The sequence below is a fragment of the Leptodactylus fuscus genome, chromosome 3, assembly GCF_031893055.1.
Source record: "Leptodactylus fuscus isolate aLepFus1 chromosome 3, aLepFus1.hap2, whole genome shotgun sequence".
Taxonomy (NCBI): domain Eukaryota; kingdom Metazoa; phylum Chordata; class Amphibia; order Anura; family Leptodactylidae; genus Leptodactylus; species Leptodactylus fuscus.
In genome coordinates, this window is record NC_134267.1 from 137,864,181 (window position 1) to 137,888,799 (window position 24,619).

At 38.3% G+C, this 24,619-nt stretch overlaps 2 protein-coding genes across 2 annotated transcripts in view; one reads left to right on the plus strand and one right to left on the minus strand.

Moving 5' to 3' along the window:
- MCPH1 (microcephalin 1) overlaps positions 1-24,619 on the minus strand; it is a 185,859-nt gene that overhangs the window by 85,961 nt on the left and 75,279 nt on the right. The window lies entirely within an intron of this gene.
- ANGPT2 (angiopoietin 2) overlaps positions 1-24,619 on the plus strand; it is a 37,325-nt gene that overhangs the window by 8,767 nt on the left and 3,939 nt on the right. The window contains exons 2-8 of the mRNA XM_075268427.1: positions 3,510-3,665; positions 6,979-7,100; positions 11,623-11,855; positions 16,355-16,485; positions 19,399-19,500; positions 20,457-20,623; positions 22,508-22,638. Of these exons, the coding sequence (XP_075124528.1) occupies positions 3,510-3,665; positions 6,979-7,100; positions 11,623-11,855; positions 16,355-16,485; positions 19,399-19,500; positions 20,457-20,623; positions 22,508-22,638 (1,042 nt within the window). The remainder of the gene's footprint in view (positions 1-3,509; positions 3,666-6,978; positions 7,101-11,622; positions 11,856-16,354; positions 16,486-19,398; positions 19,501-20,456; positions 20,624-22,507; positions 22,639-24,619) is intronic.

The following is a 24,619-nucleotide window of genomic DNA, read 5'->3' on the forward strand; positions in this document are numbered from 1 at the left end:
AAACCCCCACAAAAACCACTTATACTGGACAACCCCTTTAAACTTTCTATGAATATTATGTCACATGATTATTCCTAATGAAGCCATCATATAAGGAAAAAAAAGCATTTTAGCGCTAAAGTACAATCTGTAATATTGAGGAGAAGCACACAGGCTAGCTGGGCAGCATGATGAATCGATGGATAGCACTGTTTCCCTGCATTGAGGTCCTGGTTTCAAATCCATCTAAAGGCAAACATTTGTTTGTTCTACACATATTCACATGGATCACTACGAGAGACTCCAATTTTCTCCCACACACCAAAAACTTACTGACAGATTTTCCCTGTTAACCCTGTATGATACGCTGCAGCACCCACAAACTCACAAACTGACTTCCCCCAGCAACGTAATAGTGATGACATATCCAAAGAATAGGCTATTGACTGTAAAGTCCCAGAGAAATCCTTTACCCAAAGTAGTGATCAGTCACCAAATTGACATGGATGACTTTAGCGTTAACAGATATCTGCCTGAATAGAAGACCCTATCCAATTCATAGAACATGTACAAACATGAGATGCAACTAGAAGGATCAAAGGGTTATTTGGGATGTTGTTAAGACTTCTAGCCTCAGAAGATAATCTGCACCCCTCCAAACAAATAGGACATGAGATGGTAAATGAGATCTATCACATGGATAATGAGAAACAAGCGAATATTTTCAGAATAGATACTACTCTTCCACTCTGTAAAACTAAAAGTATGAAAAAATATCTTGCAATTCACTGAATTTTTGTCACTGTAAGACTTCAGAAGATTATGCATATACTTTGAAGGCGTTATTCACAGTTAGAAAACCTCCTAAAACTGTGTATTCGTGCAAAAATCATCCAATGCACAACTCTATACTCCTATCATCCCATTAATCTTCTCTGGTTAGATGGAAAACTTACAGATGACATATTATCCAAACACAACATGGCCTTTTAACCATATATGTACCACATATTTCCAATAGTCCATAAAACGTGTGCATTCTGATAGGTAAAGATGACAAATTAGCATTCATAGCTATGTGCCTGCAGTGCATTGCTGTGTATTATTAGTTAGGGAAGCATGGTCTTATTGAAGAACTCTTCTCAAGTTACAGGTTCTGCCAGTTACCTGCATTGGAATAAGCCATCTGTAGGTTCATACTAGTTGTTAGACAAATAGTAATGAATCCTGAACCCTGACCCAGAAATAAATACCTCCTTCCCTCTGTGTAATTCTAAGTGTCAGGCTATATCGCCCTCCTATGTCACTCAACTCTCAAAGAATCCAAAACTTACAGTTCAATTTAGTTGACAAGCTGCAAGATTTGCAATACCATGCAAAAATAATACGTGGCAAAAATAGCCTAAAAGAATAATTAGTCCAATCATTCCTGTTTATTTGTATAACACCAAAAACACACATTTTAGGTCTGCAGTGTTACACATGTTTAACATTAGACTACATGTCAAAAACCTGGCATTCATTTCATCATATCAGTTAAAATATTCTGGGCTGTTCTAACTCAGTAATAAATAATGGCAATGTGGACTCATTTTACATGAGGACCATAACATCTTTCGCCACCGCAGTGTGTTAGTGGTAGGATGATGTAAATGTGAAAACATTAAAGCCCCATTCCGGCAGTATTCATTAGTACACGGCATACTAATGTAAAGTGAATGATGCACTCACTTTATTCAGGCTCTAAACTGGTTCCCAGGTGACCATGTGACCTGAAGACTGACCAGCAACTTCTCACTCCAGAAAGAAGACTATGAGAGCTCAATATCCAGACTCTCATAGTCTTACATTCACGTGAATTCTGGTTGGTGTGTGAATTGGCAGGTCAGCTGAAGGAACAGTTTGGAAGCTAGGTAAATTGTCCTCCAAATCCTCCAACAGACCAGAACAATGGATAGACCAACAGTAGTGTGAACCTAGCGTAAAACACAACAGAACAAAATTACGTATCAGGGCTCAGTTGTTTGAAGAATGAATGGTTGTACTATGCAGAAGTAAAATATTCTCTGTTCAGGCAATTGTAATTAAGGTACTCAGTGGTATCATCATCAGTGCTTCTATGGTGTTAAACTAGTAGGTGTAATACTAGTCAAACAAGCAATCAATGAAGAAAAGTACTAGTTTATAACATTTGCAACATGTACCATGTGGACTGACATAGCAACAGGCAAGTGACAACTAACTGCCTTTGTATCAGGGCTGGGTGAGTATGATCTAAATCAAAATCACAATCAATTTAACAGAGTTTTTGAAGAAGGCTTAAAATATAATGCCTGGTCACAGTCAGCGCCTCTGCGCTAGGATATGTCACGTTTCCAACCGTCCTAGACAAGAGCCACGCTCTCGCCATGGCAGGGAAAATTCGGTTTACCTGCTCCTGAGTCCGCCTTTTGAGTCTTGCCTCCTGGGTCCTACCTTCCGGCTGCTCCTATGCTCTGGGCTTGGTTATCTACGTGGCCAAATGTCAAGTGCCATTCTTGCTCACTCCCACGGACATAGCCACTCCATTACAGCACCTACCCCTTAATGTATAGGAGAGGAGATAGAGAGGGCCACTGCAACAAAAAGTATTTAGAGCGGTGGTTGTTAACCAGGGTTTGATCGAACCCTAGGCCCTATGCACGGTTCATTTTGTGTACCAGTAAAAAAAACCACATACCTATGTCTTGAATTTGGAAAAAAATCATATTTGATTTATCACTGAAGAAGGGTTTGGTGAATGTGCATATGAAACTGGTGGGTTTGGTACCTCAAACAAGGTTAAGGACCACTGTTTTAGAGAGAGCATGTGCCAGTAAGTTTAAGACCCACTGACCCTGCACCATCCATTATAAATATAAGTTAGGGTTACCCATTTTACAAGATTTGTCCGGAGCGAATCAGAAAAGATTCTGATTCGCTTCAGTGCCTGAAAAATAAGACCTTCCCTAAAAATAAGCCATAGCTCTTTTTTCAGAGAAAAAAAAAAAATATAAAACCTGTCTTATTTTCGAGAAACAAAGAAGGCAATGGTGTTCAGCTTTATCATGGCAGAAAACAAGTCTCTAGAAATGCCTACCTTCTGTTCTTAAGATACTGTCCATGAACTGTTGACCTAGGCTAACATGCAAATTTTCATTATCTAAACTTACGGTTAAACCTCCACAGCAACACTGACTGCAATTTTCTACTGGAAAACCAGTGAAAGGTGTTTTACTTTGAGGCTGGGCTCACATCTGCGCCAGTCTTGTTACCAGAAACCGCTGAAAATTGGCGGAGAGAGATGTCTTGTATGGAGGACACTCAACAAACCCCATTATTGTATGCCAGTGTCTGTCTGTAACCCCAGAGACTGCGGTGCTAGTGTGAACCTAGTGTAAGCTAAATGAAGGAAGAGGCAGGTAACCAGTGCACTATATGTTTTGTGTTGTATTCGAAACAAGTCATGTTTTGAGGTGTCCTCACTGTGCACCCATTTTCCTTTTTTGTAGCTTGAAAACTACATTCAAGATAGCATGAAAAAAGAGATGGTGGAGATGCAAAAGCATGCGGTACAGAATCACACTGCAATGATGATGGAGATTGGAACAAATCTGCTAAACCAAACTGCAGAGCAGACCAAGAAGCTGACAGATGTTGAAGCCCAGGTAAGTCCACACTACCATATTGTCGGCCATTTGCTATAATGGTATCAGGGGTGTGATGAAACAAAGACCATGTTAATGCATAATTTAAGTACGGTCATGTACTGTCTGTGATGTTTATGTAAAATGTGTGTTCCTTTAACCTACTGGGGAAGAAACATGGTCTGTAAAATGCTTCATAAATCTTTGGATCAGTCTCGAACCTCCATGCTTGCCAGACTAAAGCATTTCTGTTCTCCATAAATCAGCCTAATAACAAGAGTTAGTCTTACCACCCAGTCTTAGCAGTGTTCAGTGCTTTGACAATGTGAGAATGTACATAATTTGTACAATCTTCATGAAGACCTAGAAATTAATATACGGACACATAACACATCATTTATACTCTCGGACACATCATTCATAGTGGAATTAAAGGCTAGTTCTAAACCTTAATCGATCAAGTTTCCTTTTATTTTCCAGACATTGCAAATATTAGTTAACTGTAACTTGTATTAAAAAAAAATAACAGATCAAACATTACAGTGTCTGCTATAGGCTAGGCAGTCTTCTTGGTTACTAGCTGTTCACTGATGTACTAATTATATACTACCGCTAAATACGGGAGGGGAATTGTATGGAGACCTGTTCATACATCGCATCCTAAGTGGTTTCTAGATCTCTGATAAAATAGGACATTTACACTTCAATTTTCAAAACTGTTCACTTTAAATCAATCGTGGTGGGAGATACAATATTTTATAGAGCAACCATAAAGCTCAATACCATTTTAGTGAAACTGTTCAGCACTGCTTCATAAATGTAATAATCTGCATTTAAAACACCATCTATACTAAATTGTAAAGGTTTTCCAGAATTTTTTTTATGGCCTATCATTTGGATAAGATATAAATATTTGCTACATGGGGGGCATGGATCAGCTCTTTGAGATTCATCCTGTTGCCCATGATATAAGTTGCACATATCCAAAAGTAGATACTTCTGTATCTTGTAAAATGGCTGGATTCATGCACTGTAAGAAACCCCCTTTAAAGATTACCTTTTACAATCTGCAATAACTACAACTCTTTGCATCCTTCAAAGGATGCCACTGACTCCAGTGCAGTTGGAATGTTTTGTCCTGCCCCCACCACTCCTGAGCAATCAGTTCTGTTAGTTTCAGCAGTCAATAAGCTAATTAGGCTCTATTGTCAGGTAGGTGATCCTCATTGGGAGCAGAAAGCCGGGCACAGCCCAACCGACAGTAAGAGCCCATGTAGCTTATTGGATGCTGAAACTAACAGCAATTATTGTTCGGGAATGGCAGGGGTTAGAAAAACAATTACCACAGCACCAAGATGAGTGAAGTTGTACCTCATTAAAGAATGCAAAGATTTGTTATTAGTGAAGGATGTTAAAAGGTCCTCTTTAAATATGCACAATTTTGGCTTCTTGTTCGGACAATTTATGCAATTTTTATTTTGGTATGTGACACAACTTCACTTGTAACATGAATCTTTGTGTAGGGATCATAGCTAAAAGCTAGAACGACATAAATGTGTCTCTTCCAAGTACTCTGCAAACGTGAAATCATATCCTCAAGTAAAAATTGAACATGTCGGATATGAGTAATGAGTCCTTCCTGTCAACAGAAAGAGTCTCCAGATGAAAGAAGTCAATGTAACAGTTACACAAATAGTATTGTCTGAACAGCATGAAGCATGATGAGGCAAAATCTGCAAACATCTATAGCCTTGCTTTCCTTCCGAGACATTCTCATCAGTGGAATAAATAAGATTCCTAAGAATGATCTCAGCAGAGGACATATCTTAGTTCATTTCCAAAAACTTAGTCATAACTTTGTAATGACTCAGGTGCTGCAAATTTTTCACTGATGGTAACTAAAGAATCATGGAATGAAAGGGATTTTCCAACCACTGGTAATGATGGCATAAAGCTGGAATAGGTCATCATTATTTATTCAGCGTACGGGGGTCACATTACAGAATTAGTTGTTTTTTTTTATTTGGGTTTTGAATGTGTCATAGTGCAACATAATTGACATTATACCACAGGCTGACCAGGATTCATAACATGATGGCCACTTTACGTTAGTAAGAGGCAAGGTTTTGGTTGGTCTGGCTAAGGCCCCATGTGGTGGGCTGTAATTAAAAATTGCTGCGGGAAAAAAAAGTGTCAAAATGAATTGCGGTTTCTCCCACATGTCCTTTCACAGAAAGTTCACAGAGTTTTCCTCTGCGGACTTTCTGCTTTAATTCTACCTATAGAAAAACCATCACTAGAAACCCATCCACTTTGCAGAGACTGTAAAACACCATGGTTCTTCTGTAAAGTGGGTCCTGGCCTTGGGCCAAGACCCCACATTACAGAGAAGCTACCATTTAGTGGCAGATTTTGCGTTGGTTGCTTGAGGCTAAGTCAAGAGTGGCTTGAAAAGCAATGGGAAATAAAAAATTAAGCTATTATACATTCTCTTGTTAAAGCTACTTCTGGTTGTGGCTAAAAAAAACATACAGCAAAATCTTCAACCAACGGAACGTAGTAATCATTTGATCACCTTATGTCCTAGGCTGTTAGATCTTATCGGACATCAGATCAGCGATCAGCTCTGCTACTGACTAATGGAAAGTGGCAAAATTGAGGAAAAAACGTTTTAAGACCATATTGGTCTTTTATGACCTTTAGGGGGACATTATATGTAACAAATTTACATAAAATATAAGTAAAAATAAAAAAAAAATTGCAAAGTAGAAAGAAACACTCTCCTAAAAGCAACCGAAATCATTGTAATAACTGCTCCTTTTACTTGAGACCATCTTACTACTGCAGAATTCTGGGGCATTGTGCACAAAAAAGTGTTGCAGATGCTTTACACGAAATTGAGTAAATGCTTAGATACTGACAGTTTCTGTGCCCTGTACAAAAAGCAGACAGAGCGCAGAAACTGTTTGTCAGAAAGTAAGCCAACTCATAGGCTGCTAAGGAGGGGTCCCATGTTCGCTACTGTAAATTACCCTTTTATTCAGACTGTAAGACAAATGGTGGAAGAGGTAAGACAATGTTTAGATGGAAATTAAATGTATTTCTTCAGGATATTAAAAAACATTACTGCCTACAATTATAAACACTAAGAAAACAGCCATTAGTACGTTAGCTATACAACACATGGGATATCGCAACAACTGGCGGGCCACGGATGATGACTTCTGGTATAGTGCATACAACAGATGTGTAAGTGTAAGCCTAGGAGTTTCTTATTGACATAAGCCGCATGATATAGTATTAATGATTCACACCATTGTATTCATTTTACTAGGTATTTAATCAAACAAGCCGGCTTGAACTTCAACTTCTGGAAAACTCATTTTCAACCAACAAACTGGAAAAGCAAATAACTGATCAAACTAGTGAAATAAACAAACTACAAGACAAGAACAGGTAATGAACTTGACACTTTCTTTATGATCTTCACAATCTAAACACAGGACTATGCACAGATGTTGGCCAAAAATCTGCGCTCCTCAAAGTAGTCTTCATCAGCGGTTATAGACTTCTCATAGTAACCTAACATATGATAGACCGTGAGGCACAATGGGAACAAATGACTAATTTAGGAAACAAGATTATTGGACAAATATCATGGAACATATTTGAAAGTGTATCTAGTTTATAAAACAACATTTTACAGAATAATATGACTAATCCAAATTAGATTAGATTATAATTGAATTTCCTTTTCTAACATTCCTACTTAGTTCTTTTGTTGGGATGTTTGACACAAAGCTTAAAGACTATTAGTTCCCCAACATTAAAGCGACCATGAAAATCCTTTACTTGTCCAGTACTTTCCTGACAAGTTCCTAGGCTTGGACAGACTTGTTTTGAACACTATGGCCTAGTATTGAGTAACACACATCTATTCATTGTACACTGCCGGTGTGCAAACAGCCATAGACAATGTTTTTAACAAGGTGATTATTACTGGGATCATGCTCATTTCCCCAGTGATCAATAGAGGAAATACCATCTGTTTTCATAAAACAGCAATTGTGCCAGAGTTCAGGGGTTCTTCCTCAGGACGGAGATAAAAAGCATTTCCACAGACACAATGACATATTATTCTCTCTTTCTGTCTAATACATCCCGTCCAGTGCCTGGAATATTTATGTGGTGTGAATGTGTTTTAATGCAAGATAAACAATACCAAACTATACACTGTACATCTAGACAGAAAAATAGATCACGATTCCTTACACTGGATTAATGTGAACAAACCTTCTATTTAATGAATGCTCAATATAGCAGTTAGAAGTCACATCACAGTTAGAGGGGTTTTCTAGATTTATCTTGGGATAGGTCATCAATTGAAGATCAGCAGGGGTCTGTGGCCTCTACACACAAAACAAAGACAGCACCTTACAGTGGCTGTGCTTAGTATTGCAGCTCAACCCTGTTCATTTGAATGGGATCAAGCTACAAATAGGCTATTGAACTGAACACCCCATGCGACTGAAACAGCTGATTTGTGTCATCTGTATGTCAGAACCCCGCTGATAAGTCCAGAAAACCCCTTTAACAGTCTCTTCCATGCAAAGCATAATGTAGAAAAAAGATTTGCTTTCTTTTTACGTTGTATATAAATCATACCAAAGTATACATAGTATATACACTCACCGGCCACTTTATTAGGTACACCATGCTAGTAACGGGTTGGACCCCCTTTTGCCTTCAGAACTGCCTCAATTCTTTGTGGCATAGATTCAACAAGGTGCTGGAAGCATTCCTCAGAGATTTTGGTCCATATTGACATGATGGCATCACACAGTTGCCGCAGATTTGTCGGCTGCACATCCATGATGCGAATCTCCCGTTCCACCACATCCCAAAGATGCTCTATTGGATTGAGATCTGGTGACTGTGGAGGCCATTGGAGTACAGTGAACTCATTGTCATGTTCAAGAAACCAGTCTGAGATGATTCCAGCTTTATGACATGGCGCATTATCCTGCTGAAAGTAGCCATCAGATGTTGGGTACATTGTGGTCATAAAGGGATGGACATGGTCAGCAACAATACTCAGGTAGGCTTTGGCGTTGCAACGATGCTCAATTGGTACCAAGGGGCCCAAAGAGTGCCAAGAAAATATTCCCCACACCATGACACCACCACCACCAGCCTGAACCGTTGATACAAGGCAGGATGGATCCATGCTTTCATGTTGTTGACGCCAAATTCTGACCCTACCATCCGAATGTCGCAGCAGAAATCGAGACTCATCAGACCAGGCAACGTTTTTCCAATCTTCAGTTGTCCAATTTCGATGAGCTTGTGCAAATTGTAGCCTCAGTTTCCTTTTCTTAGCTGAAAGGAGTGGCACCCGGTGTGGTCTTCTGCTGCTGTAGCCCATTTGCCTCAAAGTTCGACGTACTGTGCGTTCAGAGATGCTCTTCTGGCTACCTTGGTTGTAACGGGTGGCTATTTGAGTCACTGTTGCCTTTCTATCAGCTCGAACCAGTCTGGCCATTCTCCTCTGACCTTTGGCATCAACAACGCATTTCCGCTCACAGAACTGCAGCTCACTGGATGTTTTTTCTTTTTCGGACCATTCTCTGTAAACCCTAGAGATGGTTGTGCGTGAAAATCCCAGTAGATCAGCAGTTTCTGAAATACTCAGACCAGCCCTTCTGGCACCAACAACCATGCCACGTTCAAAGGCACTCAAATCACCTTTCTTCCCCATACTGATGCTCGGTTTGAACTGCAGGAGATTGTCTTGACCATGTCTACATGCCTAAATGCACTGAGTTGCCGCCATGTGATTGGCTGATTAGAAATTAAGTGTTAACGAGCAGTTGGACAGGTGTACCTAATAAAGTGGCCGGTGAGTGTAACTTAGGCAGCAAAACAATTCCCAATAATGAAATGCACAAGTGAGATTACATAGGAATTAATGAGGGGCGACTAAATTAAAAGTTGGGTGACTAAATTAAAAGTTGGGCACCAATGGCCAAGTACTGACTTGATCTCAACAGTAAAAAAGCGAGTCTAAAAGAGGACAGTCGTACAAAGAGTGCATCAATATTCTGCCACTCAGGAGTCAAAGACCAATATCATATAGAATATGTAAGGTCAAATTTATCCTCCACGAAGTTGGTGCAGCCTGCTTAGTTTAAGGGGACAAAAATATTCTATACAGATTATTTACTGTAATGCTACATTAATTCTTGGATTTCAAGCATTACAGAAAACACAGCTTTGTTACAGCCCTCGGTATAATTGTATTTTCTGCTACAGTCTATTACACAGAAGGCAATTTTTTTTTTTAGTATTGTTTAAATATTCACTTGAGTCACATTACTTTAGTCTTTTTGCTATATTTCAGCACTGCATTGAAGCTGGCATTCTGACTAATGCAGTTATTTTAATCTGTTATCACTTGTGGTTGGTCCTCTTCTCACTTCTTATATCACACATCTGTTTTTGGGTTCGGTTTACACTTGGATTTACACTATATTTCAACAGAAGACTTCATATGTATTGAATATATGACACTAATAGGGCTTACATTAAGGATTACAGAAAAGTAGCCTCCACGAGCTGAGTGCAAGCTGATATATTTAAATAAACTGGCTCAACTTTCCGCACCTGGATTCCAAGCATCAGCAGCTCAGTCTTTCTAGTAACCCCCATTTGTCACTACGGCATACCAGTCAATGTTACAGACCCACATCTGAAATAAATACAACTTGACACAATAAAGATGTGATAACACTGACTTTATCACCATTAGCTTGTAAAGAGAGCTTACCAGTGCCAGGGTTAAAGCATGTTATCTAGGTTTCCATATGTATTAGGTTAGCAAACATTTTTAACATTCCAGTAGCAACATCTGTTATAAATAGAAAGTAATAAATACCCAATGCCAACCAACAGACAACTGACATGCCTTTTGTCACCCTTCTAATACCTGAAGAGTAAAATGAAAGTGTATGCAACATAAAACGACTTAAGTAAAATCAATCAACAGTCCATCCATTGGTATTTATCACTCCCGACACAACAAATTACTATTAAACAATGTCTTCTGGGCACTTAACCACCTAATGCTAAACATAATAAATGTCTAATACATTAGGTTTACACATAAAAACCAATGATGTAGGGTGGCTACCTCTGGATTCAGGCTGAAACTAAGCCAGCTGACTTTCATTTCAGTCCAGAAAATTTGTAAGTTGAAACTTAATGCACAAATAATTTTAGAATTTTGCAGCCAGTTTTGAACACTTCAATCCATTATGAGTCGCCACACGTAGACATCAATAGAAAAAAAAAGCTTACAAAGATAGCCTTCACCATGTTTGTAGTATAATGAGAATCTGGACACCATTCGTGCTTCGCATTTCTGAAAAATAGCCGCTAGAGAACACAACACTCCATTAATTTAAATGGGAGCACTGGAAATGGCCAAAGTCCAGTGATTGGCTATTTCTGGCACACCCATTGAAAATAATGAACACGCCGCTCAGACACTGCTCTAGTTAGAACAGAGGAAGAAAGTCTCTCATTCATTTCATCTGTGGGGTCTGAGCATCTGCACCCACACTTATCTACAGTATATCCCCTTCCTTATGGATAGGGGGATAACTTGTTTGGATGGGAAAACCCCTTTAAGGCCAAGGTTCAACAATGTGGAAACTCAGATTTATTTGTTGAAGATTTTGCTGCAGATTTTGCTGCAGTTTATGGAGCCAAAGCCAAGAATGGCTATAAATGGAATGTAAAATATATAGGAAGTTCTTATACTTCTAACTTCTGCTTAATTCCAGTCATTTACCCAGTGCTTGCATGAGAACAAAATCAAGTAGTACTAGCTCCTTTAAGAGAATAAATAAACTTGAACCTTGAACATGAACCTTGGTGGTATATGACATTTCTTTTTCTTCCTTTTTTTGTTTCTTAGCGATTTAGAAAAGAAAATTCTTAGCATGGAAGATAATCATTCTCAACAACTGCAGTCAATGAAGGAAGAAAAGGATAAACTTCAAGTCTTGGTACTCAAACAAAATTCCATAATTGAAGATCTGGAAAAGCAACTCATCACAGCCTCAGCAAATAATTCCCTTCTACAAAAACAGCAGCATGACCTGATGGAGACTGTGCACAATCTATTAACAAGGATGGCGCCTCAAACAGGTAGGCTCAACACACCCAGGAAATATAGACCTGACAAGGTCTGATAAAATGTACAAAATATCATATGACATTTTATCAGCAAAGTCATTGCACAGTAAAACATACATTGTTTGCAGATAATACTTAACTGTGTAATTTACAGAAAGGAACAGAGTATTATGTAAAAGAAAACGTGGCTACCTTGGGGATAAAGACCCTATTAGACAGACTGATATCAAATATTGGTAATCAGAGCTCCTAGAAATACTCAATATTGTTGATAATAGACCTGTCTAATAAAGCGGTCAATGAGCTGACCAGCGAGCAACCGAGCATAAGAAAAGAGGGTGATTACCAGCAGCACATCCCCATGTTATCAAGGCAGTGCTAGCAATAATCTTAGGGCCGGGCAAAAAGTAACCAAAGTCAACAGTCAATCCAACTAACTGATTCTGCGTATCTCAGTTATTTCACTTGGGTTACTACAGTATTTGCAGACCTCTACCTACAGTTTCATTTGGACCAAACATGTTGGAACTTTTATTATACTCTGTGGCCTCTTCAGTAATACATGAAATAGGGACACTGAAGATCCCAAAAAGATTTTTGAATATTGTTTAGTTTAGGGAAAGGATAGCTTAGGGGTGGCTTAATAAGATTAAAAATATCAAAGGCCAACACAGAGACTCCGCAATCTATCTATATTCTGGAATATATATATATATATATATATATATATATATATATATATATATAAAATTCACCCCTGCTTGTAAAAGCAGGGAGATTATGAATCTCCCTGGGTTTATGAATCTCCCTAGGTCTAAATACAGATCACGCTTTACTTCATACATCTACACTGGATTGACGTATTGATCAAGACTAGTTATATGTCTTGGTTTGGATTGTGACTTTCACATTTACCTACAGTAAGTTGCTTCTGAGCATTATCCAAGACAAGGAATGGCTTTCATGTGTACTATCAATCTGACTGCCTTTTTGAGCTCATTGAAGAATACATATTGGTTTTATTGCACTGTACAGTTCTATTACCATGTGATGGACACACTAGTGTGTGGCTTGTTACAAGACATATCTGATATACTGCCCTGTGGCTATAACAAGCCATGCATATATGTTTTCATCACATGACCATAGACTGTTTTTTTCACTGGAAGTAAACGAAGAATGAGACAGCAAGCAGAGTACTAGGAAATTGTGAGGGATTTAAACAAAGTAGATTAGAAAATTGTACAATTTTTCTTTATACAAACAAATAGCATTTTCTTGCTTAAACTGGACAACCCCTTTAACGTACTATTATTGTGACAGACAGGTTGGTTGGGGTAACTTTTATTTGATGGACCTTACTGTTAGGGTGCATCCAGACTGTACAGCTGGGTGAAGTTCACCAGAACCCAGAACATCAACCCACAGAAACATAGATTATGGTCTCCTGTTCCTTTGCTGCCAAGGTATACACTTGGCACTTGACACTATACAAATGAGTAAGAGCAATGAACGCATTGTCATTACCCCAAAGAGGTAACAGTAATGCCCTCTTGCCTACTGACAAATAGTAGTAGTAGTAATAATAATAATAATAATAATAATAATGTGGCAGAGGTTGGGAAATGGTTAATAAAGTTAAGTTAATTAACAAAATAAAAATCAAAATCAAATCAATATTGGGTGTGATCAACCATTACAGTAGAAGTCTTGGAAGCGGTAATATGGCTGCCACTGAGCCCTGATCTCAACACCCTCCAGTCTGTCTGGGATATCATGAAGAGGCAGAAAGATTTGAGTAACATCTGTGGTTAGCGCCCCAAGATGTTCCTTCAATAACTGTCTGAAAGCGTATTCAGCAGAATTGATGCAGTTTTGACGGCCTGGGAGCGTCTGTCCTGTACAACTGTACTAAATGCAGAATGTGAACCTGTAGCACTTGCCAAAGAGGGATGGTCACTTCAAAAATATCTGGTACGACATGAAAGCGGAGATTTTAAAGATTGCAACGCTAGCTATAATAAAAAGAAAGATAACACTAGTTTAAAACAAGGTCAGGGAAGTGATTTTTATATGCAGCATGTAAAGTATATAAAGCTTGAATTCCCAACATTGTTTTTAACTATCTCAGGTTATTTTATGGCTAATTCTTCAGTACTGGCAGAATGGGAAAGCTCAGCTTCCATGTTATGACAACCACTTTTCTAGGTGACACAGCCATTGGAAGTGTCCATTCCCTCTTTGGCTACAGCTCTACTGGAAATACAAATGTGTACAGATATCCCTGGGAATAGCTCAGTTAGCGGGTTGTTGGGGAGAATTTTAGAGCCAGTTTTCTATTAAAAAGATTTTCTATTAAAACAGCCACCACTCAATAGCACAAAAAAGGGGGGATTTAATCTTTAGATTATTGATTATTGCACTATATCTAGTTCACATAGGACAATAGACCATAGTCATAAAGTATAATGGTGTTCACTAAAGTGCATGGAAGAGTCTCGTGTGAATATGCGTCAGACTTTTTCTTTCAAAACGTAAAATTGACTACAAAGCAGTCTATAACGCCTATTCAGGCTCGGTCATAAACATTACATGATTATAGTCAAATCCCTCAACTTTAACAGGGTGTCTGGCACTGACTTCTTTCTCTCTCGACGTTCAGTACATATGTAACGTTAGGCAAGCGTACTGAAGTTTGACTGACAACTATCTTATATGTATGGCCAGCAATGAACATATAGAACCTTACATTATAAGTATGACGAATGAAACATTAGCTGTAGCGTGAGCCAAACATTTTATATATAGTACGTGCACACCACTTTCTGCATTGTTCCGAAGTGTGATAAATGGCAGTGCGCCTACAACAACAGAACAACTAATGTAACATTTTACAAGCATCAAATGAGTAATGTAATAAATTACTGTGTATGTGCACTCTACATACCCAAGTAAACATGCATGTGTTTTATCATCTGATATCCCTTTCTAAACTTTTCTAAAACTATGGCGTTCAGTAGAAAGCACTGAAAAAATAATAAATAAATTGTCTGGTGAAAACAAAATTTTGGACCGAGCAGTTGTGTTTTTCTGGATGGATACCAAGTAAGATTAGCTTAGCACAATAACAAAACTGTTATTTCAAGTGTTCTTAAACTTTGGATCACAAACTTAAGAACATAATACTTTACAGAAACAGATGGGTATTAAATTTAGAAATTGACATGGTGCCCTGTAAGATATTGGTATTTATTTAGGGCAGGAAAATAATAAAACAAGAATAATAGTTTTATCAGATTTTACAGAATTCTGGTGCCAAATAATATATCGATGAGGAAGAGGGGAAATTATACTGTATGCTTACAACCTATGAAGTCAAACAACCTCTATTATAGCTGGCAACACACCTAAATATCAATGAAGATTGAAGCATGGGCACACAAAAAGAATAGCCAAGAAAAATCTGAACACAAAAGTAGAATTTCTTTATTATAAAATGACAGTTTCTAAGAATACAGTACATTTTGGGTTACAATTATTTGTACTAAAGCTTTCTAAATTCACACAAATGTGATTCATGGTGCAAAAAAACTGAGTTCCTGTATTACATTTCACATATCCAGATTTACCAGCATGGCATAAAAGACATTATTAAAAACCCTCCACTCTCTGAATGCAGGACCCACTTTTAGATGAGAATTTTGGTTGGGACACCCCCTTTACCATACTTATTTCATTTGTTACTCTACATCTTATTCTGCTGCATCATGCTTCTTATACCACTTTATTCTGCCTCTTTTCACCACTGTATACTGACTCTTATTCTGCTGTTCACCTCTGTATTATGCTTCTCACAGTTGAGCAATCCTGCTGCATCCACAGACATAAGCCATAATGGCTACTCTCATGCATACAGGACCAGGCATCCTTGAGAAACACACCATTACCCCACTGGAAAATGTAGTTCACTTCATAGGAGGTTCCATTATTAATGAGCACTTTCCTGACTTCCCTCAAGGCCCAAAAAGGGGGAATAGAGATGACTAGTAAGAGCCAATGTCCTGAACATTCATTGGCATACGTACTTAGACACTACCCGCATGTTTTTTTTTTTTTTTGGATAGTCTTCAGTTGACCTCTCAACCCTTTCTTCACCTGCCTCCAACTGACTATAGGTTACTACATCTGCCTGCTTCCTGTCCTTCCGCCATGCCGCCGAGTCTGCTAGAACTCAGATTTGCCCTCTCACCAACTTCCCCTGCCTGATCCTGAACCATGTAGAGTTCCAGTTATGGATGCAAATGGAGGTTCAGTGACCTGACCTACCAACAGCCATATTAGGAATGCAATAATTTAATAGTACAAACCTTGTTGATGGGTCATGACTCCCTGAAGGTCTTCATATGACACCCCCCCACTGACGAAGTAATGACCCACTCCTTGGGAAAATGTGGTTATAGACCGTTTATATTGCTTCTGATCTACATAAGCCTCTTTCAATTTCATTTTAGCTCCAAGAACATCATTTGTTGCCAAAGAAGAACAAATAACATTCAAAGACTGTGCCGAAGCATATAAATCAGGGCTGACTTCAAGTGGCATCTACACGTTGACGGCTCCAAATACCACAGAACAGGTCAAGGTAAGAAAATTAAAAGTAGAGATGTCAAACAGGTGTATTCCCTCAGATTCCAGTGCTATGGTTAATTCATAACTAACGTCCATTCCGGAAGGCTCCCTTTCATTAATTAAAAGGGGTGGCCATTTTATTTCCCTAAATGTCCTGGAAGTGGCACATATAGTCACTTCACCTAGATAATTTTCTTAGCACAGTTGTGTTAATATCTTTATTTTTATATAGCAATCTCCCTATTTAGAGGGTCACTGAGGTTTTGCCCCTCCATCAGCAGACATGTTGGGATTGGAATGATAAAGACAAACAATGGGTAGCACTATACAAATAAAAACATCAATGAAAATCTTCTAACAACAGTATACTGTTAGTAAGTTACTTTAAAATGTCTTCGTTCCAGCACATTTGGATAAAATACGGATAAGGTGACCAACCAATGATAAAAATGACCCTGGCATGGATTCTGCCTACACAACAATCATACTGTGCTTAACATTCAGCATACTGTACATAAGTGTAGGGGAAATTCGGTCTCAGACCAATTCTATTTAAACTATGGCGTGGCAAATATTTCCCATAGGAGGTATGAAATTCATATTATTAATTATTATTATTATATGCTGCTAAGATAGTTGTATGAAAGCAGCTTTGGCTCTCCAATAAAGAGTTAAGTACAATTCCCCTGCACCCCGACCACTACTGGCAGCTTGCTTGTGACTGGTGATTAGTGGATGGTGGGACTATAAACAGGCTTTTACACAAAGGACTTTGGTCATAAGAGGACCGCCAACTACAAAAGACTATATTGTAAAATTTTCACTTTAAGGTAAACAAAACAGGATAGTTTCTCATTAGTAATTAAAATCAAATCAAAGAGGTCTTAAGTGCCCTACAGCATTCTTATGTTCTCCAATAGTTGTCCCCTTGGGAACAACCATTTTGATGTGCATCTGCTAGTCATTTAACACCTTTGTTGCTTTAGGGGTTTATAAAAACTGATGACTTTGTATTCAACGATTCCTACAACTCTTGGCAAGATTTGCCAATTCTTTCTATATAGTAATATTAATTTAATTTATGCGTCCTTGCAAGGTTAAACTGCTGCACGAAATTGTGAGCTGCCATGATGCAGACCCAAGTCAGCTCTACAGTATAGCATAGGAGGCTACATTCCCCCTCTAACTAGGTATTATACATAAGTCACTGTTACAGATGAAAATTTACAAAAATTGTATTGCATTAGCAGAGGAAGGAACTTGCATTCATGCTTGCTGCCTAAACAGCAGCATAGCAGAGTACGGCTACTGTAATAAATTAGTGTCAAAGGAACAGCAGACAGGTGACCAGTCTTTCTCCTAACTGCTGTCAGTGTCATTATTCAAGATTCACGATATGCCAGTTGAGTACCTCTGATCTAGAGCATTTCTTGGCTATATGAGTATTGTAAAAATACTATGACCTGTTGCAACCATTGGCTCAGAAGTCATTTTAATGCACATTTTGTTACAAAAGCAGACTCTCTTTAAATATTGCACATATAAAATACCCCTTTAATTAAAAAAGCAAACAAAAAAAGCCCACAACATCAACAAAAAATGCTTGCAACTTGATCTATTAAATGTTTAATGGTGTTAGGTAAAGTGCATGAGGTTGTCCCATGACTTTGAAAGAACTTTTAGCTGTTCTGCTAACAGGGCTCAAAAATGGAGGGGTAATTTTGTAAACTATTTTCTAGTCTCTTTCCCTCAGCACTTTTTATTCCAGCCTATTCCAACCAATAGTAGAAATATTAATGGTGTCGCTAAATGTACTTCTATTGTGCGGTTATCAAAACAGGAAAGTCCCCATGCTGTCTGATCCAGTCCAGGATCACCCACCTGACAGTAAGGGATTCTAACTGGCATACTGGGTGTTGAAATGAACACCCAATTGATTTCCAATTGCTCAGAAATGGTGGGGGCTAGGGGAAAAATTTCAACAGCCCTGGAATCAGCAGAGCAGCCCCTATTGAAAAATGTAAGGCTTGGAATTGGTCAAGGTGGTAAAAAAGTTCTCTAACTTTTCATTTGGAGTGGGATGTAGATCATACATTTATATATCGAGCAGAATCTGTACATTATTATATGGCTTTTTAAAAAAAAAAAAAAAAAAAAAAATACTCAATTTATATTTGGAAAATGAAAATCAGAGAAAACATGTTGACGTTATTAACATGGTTAAATCATCGTCACATGACCTCATATTTTAAGAGAAACATGTTTTTATCGGTATGTTATGGCATTGTGTGTGGAAGCAAACTTGTGTAGTGAAACTTTGAAACGGAGATCCTGTTTTCATTTTCCATTGTTTATGCGGTACAGATTGCATTCATAAGATGCTACCAGACAAGTGCCTCAGTTTGTTTCCAGAATTCCCTCTTGTTTTTTCCTAACTAGCTTAAATGGTTTCCTAACCTGTAAGGCTTAAGAAATACAAGTCCATTTGTCAATGGGAGGTAGGAAAAAATATGTGAAGTCCATGATAAGAATCTAGGACTTCTTGAGATCAAAATCTATTAATTCATTTAAAAAAATCCCATAATAACTTTTTTTTCAGGAAATAATTCGATAAATGACTGAAGCGGAAAACAGTTCAAGCAGTAGCACAGCGATCAGATAGTGGAAGCTGGCAGTTTAATAGCTAGCTATAGAAATATCACCTGCTTTAAAGAGAACATGTCAGGTCAATTTTGGACACTAAACCACCCACAGGTCCTTACAGACCTATAAGGCATTGCAGGACACTAAACCCCTGGTCCATAAGAGCCTGTGGGTGTTTTAGCTTCCAAAATCGCCACGACAAATTCTCTTTAATGATTTTACTTAACAACAATTCACATGAGAACCAAATAATAAAAAAAATAAATGTATGTATTTATTACAGACATACTGTGACATGAAAAACGGAGGCGGTGGTTGGACCATCATTCAAAAACGCTTTGATGGCAGTGTGGATTTTCACAGAACATGGAAAGAATATAAAAAGGTAGGAAGAAAAGCTACTTTCGGAATAAGACATCCATATTAAAGGAACATCTAACAAAATATACAAAACAGAAAAAAATAACAGCTATCTTTCTTAATATTTTTTTTCTTCATATTGCAAATCAAAGAAAAAAAAATATATATAAAGTGCTTGTTTATATGTTCCTCAGAAGAACTGTTATTTTCTCCTTCTCCCAATAATCTGTATGTATGACAACTGGGTGAAGCAGGACACCTCAACCACTGTTCTATCTCCAGTAAAAACCCAAATAATTACCATCACTTCCGTCATCCGCCATTTGAAAATGAAAGAGATAGCAGGAAAATGAAAAGGGTATCCCTTAGGGTAGGTTGTCAGTAAGAGATCAGTGGGATCTGACACCTGTCCAGCGGCACTTGTGCATTTGCTAGGACCTTTTCCCTTTTTACATGTGATATAATGACATTCATTTTTATGGGACTAGGCAGTAATTACCTTGCATAGCTGCTATGAAACTGAAATACCCCTTTAAGCTGTGTTCTGTATAAAATTTCTACAAGGCCGTTTCACCAGTTTGTAGAAAACCCAGATTAGAGAGTGTGGGTAGTCTTATCCTAAAATTCACATTATCACTGTACTATAGGATTAGTTTATCCATCTAGTAAAAGGATGTAACAGTAGCTGCAAATGGTATAGAAAAGAATCAATGCCTTTTCATTCCCTTAGTGAGAAGAGTTGGGAAAACGGAGCTAGTGCTCGACCACCATGGGGATGGAGAGATTAGTACTGATTTTGTTTTTATTTTATTCCATTTTAAGAAAAAGAATAGTTAATATTGGATTGTCTACTGTCTGACTGTAACTTATGTATTATTTCTTCATACCTTCTCTTAGAGGTATGAGACACTGTTGCTTTGTTTTGTAAATGATATTATACGTATTAACAGCTACTTATGAGATTATAACACTCTTTCTTAGGGATTCGGTGACCCTTCTGGAGAATACTGGCTGGGCAATGAGATTGTCTCTCAACTCACAAATCTACAGCGCTATGTTCTTAAGATTCAGCTCAAAGACTGGGAAGGAAACGAGGCTTATTCACTCTATGACCAGTTTTACTTAGGAACCGAGGCCCAGAAATACAGGTAAAATAATCTGAAGGGACAGTATGAAAGTATTCCATGTAAACTAAAGAACATAGGAATATATCTTCCAAAATAATCAACAGATTATGTCTCACTAGGATCAGTATAACTAGTAAAGACAAATAATTAATAAAGGCTTATGTTATTAATTCTTCCAATATGGAGTTTCAGATCATTTAATAAATAACACACTTTAAAGGGGTTGGCCACTTTCAGACCAATATTGAGAGACAAATGTTATTGTTTGTATAATAAAAAGTTGTACAATTTTCCAATATATTTTCTGTATCAATTCCTCACAGTTTTCTAGATCTCTGCCTTCTGTCACTCATTCTGCTTACCTCCAGTAGGTAAAACTCTGACCATGGTCACATGATATACGGTCCATGGTCATGTGGGGAGCACCCAAGTTGCTGCTCGTTATAGTCACAGGACAATAATCAGACATCTGCCTGGTAATCAGCTGTGCACCTGTGTGCTCATCACATGACCATGGTCAGTAAATCACATGACCAAGGACCGTAAATCACATGATCCTGGTCTGACTTTTAGCCACTAAAAGTAACAGAATGACAGACAGCAAGCAGAGATCTAGAAAACCGTGAGGAATTGATTCAGAAAGTATATTGGAAAATTGCATATACTTTTATTGTACAAACAATAACATTTGTTTCTCACTATTGATCTAAAAGTGGCCAACCCCTTTAAGGTTAATTTTACCTCGTCATTCCATTTTACAGGAGTTGCAGGGAAAGATTTTTTGTGAAAGTTGCTGAATGTAAATTAGTTTTAGCTACTACAAATATTACCTCATAATATATATGTTTGCATCATATAAGTACAGTATGTCATAAAACAATACAGTATAGCGCTGCAGCCTTGCATCGTTGGAGCCCTGGGTTCAAATCCCGCCAGGAACAACATCTGCAAGTAGTTTGTATGTTCTCCCCGTGTTTGCTGGATTTCCTCCCATTCTACAAAGACATACTGATAGGAAAAAAAAACGTACATTGTGATCCCTATATGGGGCTCACAATCTACTTTAAAAAAATATATAAAAAAATAAAACAGTACAGTATAATAAAAGTATCAATACACATTTCGGTATCACAAACAGCTGCAGTTAGAGTAGCCCCCATGATGAGAAACAAATATTATTAGCACCAGATACATCTGTAGAAGATAGAATTATCTGCCCATACTGTAAGCCACATCGGACTTCTTACAAGTGTGCTGTAGTCATAGGAAATGACCAAAAGACAGATACATTTACTGTATTAATATTAATATCAGTCTACCCTTACTGTCATCTGTCCAAACAAAATATTTCATTTCGTTCTAGTTATTATTATATTTTTTTAGTGCTAGACACTGAAATGCTTCTCAGAGCAAAGGACAGCAATGGGTCACCACAGTCAGCCAATAGCACAGCTTCCAAGTAAATGCCAGATTAAGTCGCTAAGACGGCATTTCCTCTGGAAATACAAGCAAATATGTGATACATCATGGATGGAGACTCTATATATAGTTCTGTCACTTTGCTTCTAAGGATCAGTATGCTTCTGCATTAATAAGACCAATGCTCCTAGACAAGTTTACATGGAAAGTATTATTGCTATTGACAATCAATAAGAATTGTATAATAGAACCATGTATAAGTGAAAGTATAAAGCTAGCAGCATCGTCATAAAAACGTTACAACAAATAGAAATCTTACTATCCATACTAATAGAATTAATAAGACTGCAGGAACCAACAGATTCAATATGAAGCCAGACATGGAAAGCTTTGCTTTGTACATGGTGATAGATTTTTCCATTAATGTGAACCAGCACAATACTTTGCTTCCACCTCAAATTCTCTTTCCATTTTCAATTACCACAGGATTCACCTCAAAGGATATACTGGGACAGCGGGCAAAATAAACAGCATAAGCCAACCAGGAAATGAGTTTAGCACAAAGGATGCAGACAATGACAAATGTATTTGCAAGTGTTCGCAAATGGCGACAGGAGGTAGGAACTGTTTTCAATTTTATGGTCTTCCTATTTTTACTGGCACTTGCACGATGCTATTTATTTGGAATTTGTGATGGCTTCAATGTTTTTAGCAAAATTGTGTCTGTGCCTCTAAACCGTAAAATCTGACTCTTTCTTTTCGGCAGCGTTACGAGATAACTTTTGTTAAAGATAAGATTATTGAATTGAAGGAGGAAAAAAATGAGGCAACCAGACATTTTTATGATTTTTGTGGGAAGAGTAATATTCATCAATGACAATATTTTGGGGTACACAAAGTACGGAAAACATTAACTCTTTCTGCCATAGCTATACTGTTAACTTTATTCTGTGAATAGATTCTTTGATGTGATTAAGTGGTATCAATTTTTTTATTGTAGTTATTTTAAGTTTATATTAAAAAATTAAATTGCACAATAAATACATTTTAGAAAAAAAATTGCTATAAAGAAAGAAAAATCTATGACTATTTGCTGTCAAAAAAGCCATATGATGGTTTGTTTGTGGACAAAGTTGTAGAGTTCATTGGCAGCATTTTGGTTATTTTTAAAGAGGACCTTTCACCATATCTGGGCACAGGCAGTGTTATATACTGCCAGAAAGCTGACAGTGCGCTGAATTCAGCGCACTGTCGGCTTTCCCGATCCGTGCCCGGTGTAAAGCACTATCGGTCCCGGTACCGTAGCGCTTTACAGTCAGAAGGGCGTTTCTGACCATTAGCCAGAGACGTCCTTCTGCCTCGCGGCGCCAATCACGCTGTGCTGTGGAGTGGGGAGGAACGCCCCCCTCCCGCTCCTGATAATGCTCGTCTATGGACGAGCTGTGTGAGCAGAGGGAGGGGGGCGTTCCTCCCCGCTCCACAGCACAGCGCGATTGGCGCCGCGAGGCAGAAGGACGTCTCTGGCTAATGGTCAGAAACGCCCTTCTGACCATAGAAGAGCTACGATACCGGGCCGTAAGCTCTTCACACCGGGCACAGATCGGGAAAGCCGACAGTGCGCTGAATTCAGCGCACTGTCAGCTTTCTGGCAGTATATAGAACTGCCTGTGCCCGGATATGGTGAAAGGTCCTCTTTAAGCCTCTTTTCAGCAGGTAAGATGAACAAAAAACAATAGCAATCAACACTAACAACTAAAAAAAAGCTATGCAATGGCTTATTTTTTGTGGGACAGGCTGTAGTTTTCATTGATACCATATGACCTTTGATTGCTTTTTAGTACATTTTTTAGTATATAAAAGCATAAAGTATTATACATTAAAGAGGTCCTTTCACCTCCTGGGGCACATGCTGTGAAATACACCGCTAGAAATCCGACAGTGCGCTGAATTCAGCACACCATCGGCTTTCACGTTGCTTACTGCCCAGCGATGACGCTGAGGAATGAGTAATATATAATAATAATAAATTTTATTTATATAGCGCCAACATATTCCGCAGTGCTGTACAATTTGTAGGGTTCAGATACAGACAGATACAAAACAAAGAACGTCATTTCACACAATGGGACTGAGGGCCCTGCTCACAAGAGCTTACAATCTATGAGGTAGAGGGGATGACACAAGAGGTAGCAGGGGCGGCATTGCTTATACAGTGTTCACACAATTTTGTAATAGAGGTTGCAGCCATTACACAAACAAAGCTTTATGGGCCGTCACTAGTAGTGTCCTTTAACATGTGGATAGAGCATGGACAAATATGTTAGGCTGAAAAGGCATCAAGAACGGAAGGGTTTACATTAGAAATTGTGATAGGCCTGTCTGAAAAGATGCGTCTTTAGTTTGCGTTTGAAACTGTAGAAATTGGGAGTTAATCTGATTGTCCGGGGTAGAGCATTCCAGAGAAGTGGTGCAGCTCGGGAGAAGTCTTGTATACGAGCGTGGGAGGTTCTGATAATAGAGGATGTAAGTGTTAGGTCATTGAGTGAGCGAAGAACACGGGTTGGGCGGTAGACAGAGATGAGGGAGGAAATGTAGGGA